General features: G+C 40.4%; 1 protein-coding gene across 1 annotated transcript; it reads left to right on the forward strand.

The window, feature by feature from the left end:
• The first annotated feature begins 2,109 nt into the window (after positions 1-2,109).
• Positions 2,110-11,445, forward strand: tspan36 (tetraspanin 36). The gene is made up of 6 exons (XM_043713596.1): positions 2,110-2,312; positions 5,752-5,826; positions 6,687-6,782; positions 6,927-7,076; positions 9,198-9,281; positions 10,247-11,445. Exons 1-6 carry the CDS (start codon positions 2,247-2,249, stop codon positions 10,331-10,333), a joined length of 558 nt encoding a protein of 185 aa, XP_043569531.1. The 5' UTR covers positions 2,110-2,246; the 3' UTR covers positions 10,334-11,445.
• Positions 11,446-11,706: the final 261 nt, after the last annotated feature.

Consider the following 11,706-nt stretch of genomic DNA (forward strand, 5'->3'; position numbering starts at 1 on the left):
GACCTGCACAGCTTTGGACTGGGAGGAAACTGGAGCACCCAGAGGAAACCTACACAAGGAGAATGTACAAATGCCACACTCAGTAGTCTGAGACTGGAATTGAACTTGGGACCCTGGTGCTATGAAGCAGCAGTGCTAACCACTGTGCCACTGTCAGTATCTAGAATGATTACTGTCCCTACTGGAAGGGCATATGTCCAAAACATCAATTCTCCTGCTCCTTGGATGCTGCCTGACCTGTGCTTTTCGAGCAACACATTTTTAGCTCTGATCTCCAGCATCTGCAGTCCTCCCTTTCTCCTACTGCTACAACTACTCTTCTGACTGTCTGTCTTTTAATCTAGGCTCTTGAGGGGAGAATGAAAAGGAACAGTTTGGAGCGCTCAATCTGGCCAGATCTGGCTGGATACACCAATTTGGGAAGGAGGTTCTCCTTCTCTGCTGCCCCCCTCCCCAAAAAATGAGGATCTTTGCAGTAATCTTAACTATATAATGTCTTCTGGGATCAGAAGCAAGGGCCAGTATGGTAAGGCAGGGGCCTGAATTAAGTTTTTTATTTACAAGGGGAAGCTGGAAAAGATTGACTTGTAAAGATGCCTCTTTGGGGGGAACCTTGAATCACAATTATGCTGCAGAATGAAGCCATTTGGTCCATGTCTGCACCAGCTGACATAATGCCATTCACCTTTTCCTCCCCAGAGCCTTGCACATTTTATTCAAACATCTATTGTTCTGCCTCCTACTTTGTCAGTGTTTCCAATCGTAAATAGCCTTTTTTACCTTGTCCTCTATCTTTTATGTAGCTGAAAGATAATTGCTAAAATTAGCACAAGACTTTACCTTCCAAAAATATTCATTGTACACTATCAGCTAGGTTTGCATGATCGTATCAGTATGATCTCTTGAAGAGGTGTATTTTGTCCTACTTTCATGAAGTGGTTGAGATAGCAGTGGTGAGCAATCTGTTCCAAGCCATAAATAGTTTGAGGTCAGGTTTTTTATTATTCTACCAGTGACTGGGTAGAGTAATCACATTAGTTGAACACGTTACACTTGCCTTTTTAATGGGAAAGTTGGTGTTTAGACTATCCCTGTGATATATCTGAAGGGGGTTTGGTCTGGTCCATAACACCAGCTACTGAAATCTGGAGATATGAAAGTAAATCTTTGTGCTATCCCTTACTGGTTAGCTTGTAGCACTCTAATCATTGGCTTCAGTTTGGAACCATTTCCTACAGCATATCACCCTTCTAGAAAAAGGATATGGTAAACTGGTAGCAAATGATTGATTATCCTGGTAAATCCAGTGCATACCAAAAATGACATCTGCCTTTTCAGCTGTTGACTGCTAACTGGTCACTGGCCATTGAGTCTCAATCTTGAAGCCAACAATTACAAGGCACCCTCAAGTGAGCTCTTAAATTTTGGGCTATCTATAACTTTCAAACATCAGTTAGGTTTTTGATATTACTGTGAACACAATCTGCATTCTTTTGAAAGATTAGTTGACACTTGTACCAACAAACCCAGGAACATCACCCCTCTATCAATATTTTCCTCCATTTTGAGGAGCCAAATCTTTCATGGCTACTAGAACTGCTTGCTTTTACTGACTCCTGTAATGTTGTGTCCACTACAATGTGACCATCCAAGAAATGACCACCATCCATCTGCACAGCATCTTGTTTTCAGTGTTTGTGAACTCAATGTCTCTTAGAGTTGCAAACTAAGATTATATTCATAGGATTCCAGGTCCTATGTAAACCTTGAAACATCATGGTTTTCTTTTTGTGGTGTTCTTTGAAATCTTTTTTCTTGCTTTGTTCTGCAAAGCAGTTTGAGAATCTTGGCTGACTAATTTCTAGAGTGTAGGTGGATCCATGACCTCCTGAGCCCTACTGACCATTTCAGGTAACATGTAATGTACATGCTTAACCATGTCATGGTGGCTGCCTTTTCTGTCTCCTGTCATCCCAAGTCAAAGCATTTATTAAAGCTCCAGTTTGCTGAGTCATACCATGGTTTGCTGGCCAGTGAATACATAGCTACAATTGTAACTGGAGTGGTGCAATTTACCTCTTGCATTTAACAAGTGTTTAACTGCAATCTTTCTCTTTCAGGCTGCAGGGGCTGTTCTAACCTATGTGGGAGCCATCTTGATATCCACCTATAGAAACTACACCAACTTCTTTCAGGATAGATCTGTTGTGTTACCAGCTTTGGTGATCATTGCCATAGCCCTTGTAATGTTTGTTATTGGTGTTATTGGATGCTGCTCAACTCTGAGGGAATCTCGCTTTGGATTGGGATTGGTGAGTTTTGCTAGGACTTGATTCTTTGACATGAAGGGTTTTTCTTGTACTACTGGGTTTTACATTGTTGACTGGATTTTTTTTGTGTAAAGGCAGAATTAACTAGCAAGCTGGAATGTTCTATCTGGCAGTACCAAGCTGAATAAGGGTATCAGTTTGTGTCCCTCCCTGCAATATTTTGAATAAGGGGGTGGGGGAAGATAACCAAGTGAGATGCAGATGGGGATTTGGTGAAAGGGTGGAGCAGATGGGTGGGAAGTAAGGTGGTGGTACTAAGTTGGAGGCATACCCTCCTATTTATCTCAGCCCCCTCTCCCATAATATTTCAGGCATTAGCCCTTCATAAAGAGCATTAACTGTTCTGCTCCTCAGATGCTGCCTGCCTTACTGTGCTTTTCCAGTGCCACTTTTTAAAAACTGATTTCTCTAGCATATGTAGTCCTCCCTTTCTCTAATACCAATGGGCAGTGTTGGTCCCACAGTGGTACCCATATAGAACACAGAACAGCACAGGAATGGGCCCACTAGCCCATGCTACCATATCAAACATGATGCAAAATTAAACTATTCTCTTCTCCCTGCTTTTGGTACATATCCCTCCACTTGCATATTCATGTAATTATCTAGATCTCAATGTGTCTATCGTCTCCGCTACCCCTGACAGCACATTCTGGAATCTTGTAACTCTTAGTTTTTTTTTGGGATTGAGAAACATGTCCCTCACACCTCCTTTTGAACTCTTCCCCTCCCCCACCTTAAACACATGCCCCCTAGTTCTAAACATCTCAACTCTTGGTGGAGTTGAGGATTCTAACAGTCAACCTTACCTATGCATCGTGATAGACTATCAAATGCCTCTGCCACTGCAGAGAATGGTCTTTCCTTTCTGCTCATGCCCTCTAGCCAGGGCAGCATCCTGGTAAACCTTGTCTGCACCCTCTCCAAGCCTCCCCATCCTTTTGTATGTAGCAACCAGCATTGAATGTAATAAGTGTGGCCTAACAAGCTTAACAAAACTGAGACATGACATTGACATTGACTTTTTGGTCAGGGAATGGAGTACAATAAAGGCAAGCATGCCATACACCTTTATAACCCTATCTACTTGTGTGGCCACTTTCAGGGAGTTATGGTCATGAACCCCAAGATCCTGCTGTACACTACTGTTCAGGGTCCTGCCACTAACTTACACTTTCCCTAACATTTGGTCTCCCAAAGTGCAGCACCTTAACTGGATTAAACTCAAATTGCTACTTCTCATCATTTTTTTGCAATGGATATCCTGCTGTAGTCTTTGCAGATCTTTATCTGCAAGCTTACTAAACTGTCTACATCTTTATTCATTATTTATTTTATAAAAACAACTACCATCTCATAGCTGAGGTCCCAGTAAGGATCCCTGTGGGACACCAAGTTTCAGGCCTCCAGCTTATGTAAAACAAACTTATACCCACTGCCTTCTGTGGACAAACCAATTCTGAATCCATGCATCTCATGTTCTGGATGAGCCTACCACAAGGGGCCTTGTTAAAATCCCTCTAGACAACATCATTACCCTTTCCTCCAATCACCTGTCACCAGTTCAAGTCAATTAAGTTACCAAAACATGATCTGCCCTGCACAAACCCATGCTTTTCCAAATATACATAAATCCTATCCCTAAGACTGCTCTGTAACACATTGGTGTTTGGAAATCTGAGACTCACTGGTAGCTAGTTTTCTAGCTTATCCCTATTCTCCTCTTGAACAGAAACATTAGATCTCAGTCCTCTGGGATATCTCCTAATGACACAAAGATCTTGGTCAAGGCCCCAACAGTTTCCTCTTGTCCCTATCTGGGGTGGTAGATATGCTCAGGCCCTGGGGACTTAACTATGTTAGTGCTCTTCAAGACATCAAACACTTTTTTCAATGTCCTAGCCTATTAGCATGCTCTACCCCTTCCCCTGTGAAAACTGAAAAGCACTCATTTAGGATTGCCTATTCCTCTGCTACCAAGTACTGGTTCCCTCCTTGACCTTGGGTGGTCCTATCCCCTCCTGGAATGGTTTGAGATTCTCCTTAACCCTACTTGCCCAGTTAATTTCTTAGTCCCTTTTTTGTTCTCCTAATTCCCTGCTTGTTTTTTCTGCTTTATTTCTCCATTGGCCCTGTCAGTTTAGCTGCTTAAACCTTGCATAGGCTGTTTTTTTCCCCTTGTCAAAGGGCCCCTTACCTGGCCATCCTTATACTTACTCTCTACTGGAACATGCCACTGAACTGTAATCAGGACATTAACCAATTTCCAAATGTCAAATGTGGGCTTGCCTGATAGCAACAACTCCCAATTAACATTCCCTAATTTATGCCTAATAGTGACATAATTTGCCCTCAATTTAGTACCTTAACATAAGATCCTGACTTCTCCTTAAGTAGCTATGAGTAAGGATTTGTGATCTCTGTTGCCAAAATGCACACTCAAAGGTCAGTCACCTGGCCAGACTCATTAGCCAAAACCAGTCCAGTATGGCATCTCCTTTTAGTTAGACTATCCACAAACTGTTTCAAGAAACCCTGTTTGTTCTTGCTGAGGTTTTACACAAGATGCAACTTGTGCACAAATTGTTACAAACAGTTAGTTTATTTAAAGCCTGTACGTGCTAGGTAACCCTCTTTGATATGCCTCTGGTGTGAAGTCAAGTCAGAGGCCCCAATAAAGAAAACTCATCCCCTTTATAAAGGTCATTGGTAATGCTCATACTCTGGCTACTCCCCTGTCACATGCCACTCAAGATGATCCCCAGTCACTCCCTTACAATCACACGTTACCCTGGGTACAGTAGTAGGATGAGATCATTGATTTCCCTAAGATGACATAGGTGTGATGTATCTAGCTTTGGGGATGGCTATAAAAGCATTTCTGAATGGAAGAGATTGAATGATAGTTAACTTGATGATAGTAGGGGAGTAGTAGCAAATGACTATCTAATTGGAGTAGAAGTCATCCACATTCCTGCAGGAAGATCATCCCACCCACTTCCAGCATGTTCTGTCCATTGCAGTTTAACCCTTTAATGTCCAGAGATTCCCACTAATATTTGTACATTACAGATGTACTTAATACCTTCTGCCCCATATATGCCTCTCTAAAGGAGACTCTACCAATATTGGAAGTTAGTCAGTCACTATGACAACCCTGTTGCCTACATGTTTGTTCCTCTATGCCTTGGTGACTGTTGGGATGCCTATGTTACACTCCTATCTGTAACTGCATCTTTTCCTATTGAGCTCTACCAATACTTCCTCAGTGGATGAGGCTTAAATTGTCCACTCATTTGTGGTTTTTAAAGGTGGCACTGTTCTGATCCCTCTTATCTGTTCTTCTCTTGGAAGCTTTTAATATTTGACTAAATGTAAAGCTGGATGGTGTTCAGTGTTATAATCATCTTTTCTTTCTTAGTTTATGATTGTACTGTTGATCATCTTTGCTGCCGAAGTGTCTGCCTTTGTTCTGGGATTTGTCTACAAAGGAAAGGTACTTGATTCAACTGGTATTTTTTCCTTGTGCTAAATGTCTCCACCCTCCCCACTTTTTTCATTGAGGCTTAATCGGTTAAATTGACTCTTTTCTAAATGGGGTTCTTGAAGGAAACATTGCTGTAGAGTCAGGGTAAACTTTGGACAGTATCAGCAAGACCAAACTTAAGGTGATTTGCCAAGTATCTCTGCCAGGCCCACTACCAACTAGACCACCAATTCCCCTTCCCATTCCTTTTCTGATATGATCATACTTGGCCTCCTCCCTTGCCACAATGAACCAAACTGCAAATGAGGAACAACATCTTCTGTCTAGGCAGCTTACAACCCAAAAGACTCAACATTTGAGTTCTCCAATTTCAAATAACCTCCTTCCCTTTCCCTGACTCCCTTCCTAGCAACCAACCAAATTTATTCCTCCCATTTGACCAACCAGGTTGTACCCTCTGCTGGTCCACACCATCCCCACCTCTGCCACCCCTTAGCTGCAGCTCCCCTCACCTACCCCCATCCTGAAGGGTTAACCTAAAATGTTGACTTCTCTCTTGCCACTGGATCCTGTTTGGTTGCTGTTCCTGCCTGAGTACCTAACTACCAGCAAACTCTACAGAACAGTTGCTGCAGTACCGCAATTCCAGACAGTATTGAAATGTACCTTCCTCCCCAGTGACATTCTGAAAACTAATCTTGAGTATTAAATATTCCCAAAAATTATCATTCTATAATTCAACTGTGGGATTCCCAGTTAATATGACTGACACTCACTTATTCTGTTCTTCGTTTTGAGATTTTTGGGTGGAATTGTGTGAATGGTCTCCAATTTGAGACAGACTAATAGTTCAGTGCCATTTCCTGTAGGTGCATGAAGGTGTGGATTCAACTATGACTGCTGTCTTTTCAAAATATGATGGCAAGAATGCTGAGAGCAAGACTGTGAACTACTTGCAGGAACAGGTAAGCTTAACATGTTTAGTGCTTGATTTTGGAGGTGTCACTGGGGTCAACCCAGCAAGCAAATTCCACTACAGCATGATTGGTTAAGTCAAATCTGTATTGATGCTTTGTTGCATTTGGAAATTGACTTTTTTTCTCTTCTAGATGGCATGCTGTGGGTTGAAAAACTACACCTATTGGAATACCACTAATTGGTTCATCAAGGGCAACCAGACTTACCCCCTCAGCTGCTGCAAGCATCAATTCTCCAACTGCACAGGAAGCCCAAGTCATCCTGAGCTCCTCAATACAGCAGTATGGATTCATGATCATTTTAATACCTCCACTTTTGACTGTTTTTAAATAACTTAGGTTAGCTGCAACATTGTGGTACTGGAAAAGCACAGCTGGTCAGGCAGCATATGAGGAACAGGAGAGATGTTTCAAGCATATGCTCTTGAAAATAGTCTGTTAGCAAGAATTGTAGCTGTCCTAATTCATGGCTTTCTATGCTGAGTTAGTGATTCAAATAATAGGATAAGAGGTTGAAGAATATTTCTTAATGAGTGAATTGTAGTTTTAATCTGGTCATGCAGTTTTCTGTATTCCTATACTTATGGTAGTGAATGTTCCTCTTAAATAGTTTTCAATACTGAATCTACCAATGTCCAACATCTAATTGATATTTCATAGCCTTTCAACCTCAGAAGTTCAGTTCATAACTACACCAAACCTGAGCACTTGCAGGTAGTGCTCCAGTACTGAATTACTGGAAAGTCAACATTCAAGTGACTAAGTTTGGTAAAGAGGACAGCAGTGAAAACCTTAAGGTTTTTTCCCTGAAATTCTTACACACAATGCAACTGCACCACATTCTGTGAACGAACAAATCTTATTCAGTACAAATTTTCTGGGGAATTTTTAAGATGCTTCACCTCACAGGGTTTGCAGAGCCATGTCAAAGCTCTCCCTGATGAAAGGGTAATAGTCCTTCCTTTACATCAGTTAGTAATGTCCATAAGAGAGCCCCAGCCATTCAAGATGCAATGCAGTGATCCCATCACCTCACTCCAGAAACAATATAGTCCAGGTCTGGTGTGAATTTTTTTACTGTTGGAGAGTAGTCAAATTCCAACTATGTTTCCTATTGATCCCTGAATAGGGGGTGAGAGTATAAATTCCTCTGAATAATAGGAGCCAATGCATTTTCTGGCAATCTAGCTGTAAGCCAAGACTCCAATTTCCTGCAAATCAGCAGAGACAGTTAACACTTGTTAATATTGCAATCAGTAATTGACTGTTTTATCCTCTTGAATTCCCCCAGTCATTGCTGTGCAGCAATTGTTTTATGACTAAATGTGTAATGTTAGTTTCAACAGAGGGGTTGAGGTGTATATAACTATCTTTAGGATCACCCCCAACACTGGAATTGCATTTTTAACTGAGGTTGCATTTAATCTATTGTTAATGATGCTTGATATCACTTCATTAGAGATGGACTAAAGGGTCTGTTTCCATGCTGACCAATATCCTAAATAAAGCTATCACTGGCCCATATCTGTCTAAACCTATCTAGATGCTCTTTGTGGTGTAATTGAAGCTGCTGCCACCACCACCTGGCAGCTCATTCCAAACATAACCACAGTGCAGATTTTCATTGAGGATTGAGGAATTCTACTGGAGTCATTCATTTTGATTAAAATATTTCATGTTGCATTAAATGAGCTTCATTTCTAATTTACAAGAAAAAAATCTTACTCTCCCTGGCTTTGGGAGAAATTAAAACTAAATGCTTTAGACATTTCAGCTTTTAAAATATGTCCATATTAATGGTTGGAAGACTTACTCTTTTAAGGGAAAGAAGTCTCTTTTTCTAATGAACTTTTTAATGCCTTTGGACATTCGTGAAACATCTGATCTGGCTTGGGGATCAAATACTCCCCTCACTTGTGGGAGAAAAGCAAACGATTTCTTTTGAAGCTGTAGGTGAGAGTTAAGATTTTTAAAATGTAGGCATTGTCAATGGCAGCAATTGTTTAAACTGGCTTGCTTGGCCACTTCACCATTGTGGCTGGCTCTTAACTGCCTTCTGGACTTGTGGAGCTGCATGGATTGCTGACAAAGGATGGTAAGTATCCATTGACTTTTCAATTTTTGGAGCTTAAATTGAATTTCATGTTTTACCTCATAAAATGGTAGGATTTGAACCAGTGCTCCACTCAAACCAGTGTTTGATTGTGACATTTCTCACTCATGTCTCTACAAATGAGATGACGGTTACTTGCTAGGGAAAACTAATTTTAACCCAGGCATTGGGTGAAAACTTTTGTGCAGTCTAGAAGTTTCTTCAGTGACTGCAGTTTCAATGACTAAGACTGTCACTTTTCAACTAGTGTAGATTAGACTATTTCTGAAAATAACATTTTGTTTAAACAGGGATGTGAGATGAAGTTGGAGACTGGCCTTGAATCCATTCTGAGTTATGCCATGCTAGTTATCCTGGGATTTGCCATAATCAAGGTACTGAATTTTCATTTTTGAATCAGCTTTTTGCTCTTGAAATAAAAGATCTGCTGACTAAGGTGGTTGGCCATCAAGATAATAGCTTAGGAAGAGTTGATTTAACATAGCTTGAGTATTCAAGAAACAAATACAACTGACTTTTTTGATTCCATTGTAATTGGTCAATTTTAGATCACTTGATTACCTTGCTGCCCTGTTTAGTTGAATGGGTGGAATCTATTTTATGGCTAAGAGCAATTGAAGGCTTCTAACCATGAGCAGACAGCAATCCAAGGTGGTTGCTGCAATCAGTATCTATCACAATGTACTCTTCAAAGTGGCCTGACCCCCTTATGGAGGGAAAATTTGTAATCAGCTTGGTCAATGTTATGACTCCCCTAGTGAGACACCCAGAGATAGGAGAAAGTGAGGACTGCAGATGCTGGAGATCAGAGCTGAAAATGTGTTGCTGGAAAAGCACAGCAGGTCAGGCAGCATCCAGGGAACAGGAGAATCGACGTTTCGGGCATAAGACCTTACGCAGAGATAGGAAACTACTGCAGCATCAGCCTTTGAAGGAGAAATACTAGCTGACAAGTGACTGTGTATATGGTCCTAATTCACAGCAAATACCAGTCAGTTTCTTTTAGTTACAACACTAGCCCTCCGGTCTACTGCCAGAAGGCCACCTTCATTTTGGCAATTTAAGAATTAGGAAATTTTTCAAAGGGCTTCTGAAATTCCAACTTGTGTTGACAGTGGCCTTGGAAAATTGGATTAGCCAGCAGGCATTTGCCTCTAATCCAACCTGTCAATCTCACTGAAATGGTGGCTGACAGAAATTCTGTCTGCATGTTCCTTCTCCCCAATCACCAAGTGATTGCATTCTCTTCTGGTAATGTTTGTAGTTTTATTGCCATTGCTTTTTCCTATATGCTTAAACCAGACACTAAGACTAAATTTCATCCCTAATTTTTCACCAGTTTTTTGGAATGATCAGCATTTGTGTGATTGGCTGCAGACAAAAACAGATGGATTACCAACCACTTCCTTCTGGAATATATGCATGAAGAAAATCTCCAGCTTTAAGAACTTGGTGAAACCTTGCACTCCATTGTTCAGACCCACCAAACTGGAAACTTTGGTATTTCTCCATAAAATGGAAGCTATCACCACATTCACATCTACCCAGTCTCTGAAGTGTGTACTTTGCAATGAACATTCTGTGCAGATTATAATCTCTCTAATACCTTTCTCCCCTTTTTTAACTTTGCTTTTGATGTGGCTTTGTGTTGAATTACAACTAATGTACACTCTTCTGAATCATTTGAAATTGTTAAATGCTGGGTTTTTTTTGGATTGAGCAAACTGAATTTCTCTAGGGTGGAGGTGTGAAAACTAGGGATTGAACCACTATTTGTTTGGATTAATGAACTACTTTTTCCTGCACAAGTGGATTTGGTCTTGACCACCATAATGTGAATCGGTTTATATCTGGGATTTTATTGCATTCTGTAAATACTGTAGCCACTTTGGCTTTAAACAACTAATCCTGTTCTCTCTGCACAAGTAATTGCAGTAAGAATTTAATCTTTTGAACAGAAGCTGGATTTCTTTTGAAATTAACCATGCTTGCATGTGTTTTCACTTTTCAGCTATAACTAAGAATCTGATCTGAATAACTAATTTGTCAGCTGCAGTGTAAATACACAAAAATAGCTGCACTAAATCTGTGCATCCTCTTCAAAATGAATTCACTTTCTTTTTAACTGGTATCTTAAATGTGTTCTTATAGCCAATTGTCACATTTTTTGGTCTGAACAGATGCAAGGTCTGATTGCATTAGTGTATGTTGAATATTAAGAAAATGTAAATCAATACTTCAGAACTGGTGGTGGAAGAGATTGCATTTGTATGCCACCTATTTGCTCCATACATTTAACTCCTGAATATCTCCGTTTTGTCACAGATTGCTAATTAGCAACTGAATCAATCCCTCCATTTCATTCCACTGAGACTGACCAAGATTCAAGTGCAAAGCTTAAGTTTAAATCTGCTCAATTTAACTAGGCTGTCAGTTACACAAACAATGTAAAATAAATCATTGTAGTAAACAGCTTTGTAAAAACATTTTGCTATGATTTTAGTGCTTCTCTGAATAAATGACTTACTGTTTTGTGTACTTGGCTTTCTTTGCTTTTTAAGTAATAACACCAGAATAATGCACAACCTCTGAATTGTTTCTAGGACTGACTGCAGTTAACTGAACAAAAGACGACCTCCTCCAGAGGTGGCAGAGAATCCCATTTGGGGAAACTTGATATTGTAGTTACATTATATCCATCCTTGTATAGATTAGTAACATGGTTTGAGCTTGATCTGCTTTTGAGGCTAATGAAATTGTAGCTCACCAGATTTTTCAAGGTGGTGTCTAAAGAATGAG

This window comes from Chiloscyllium plagiosum, chromosome 1 (genome assembly GCF_004010195.1).
Source record: "Chiloscyllium plagiosum isolate BGI_BamShark_2017 chromosome 1, ASM401019v2, whole genome shotgun sequence".
NCBI lineage: Eukaryota > Metazoa > Chordata > Chondrichthyes > Orectolobiformes > Hemiscylliidae > Chiloscyllium > Chiloscyllium plagiosum.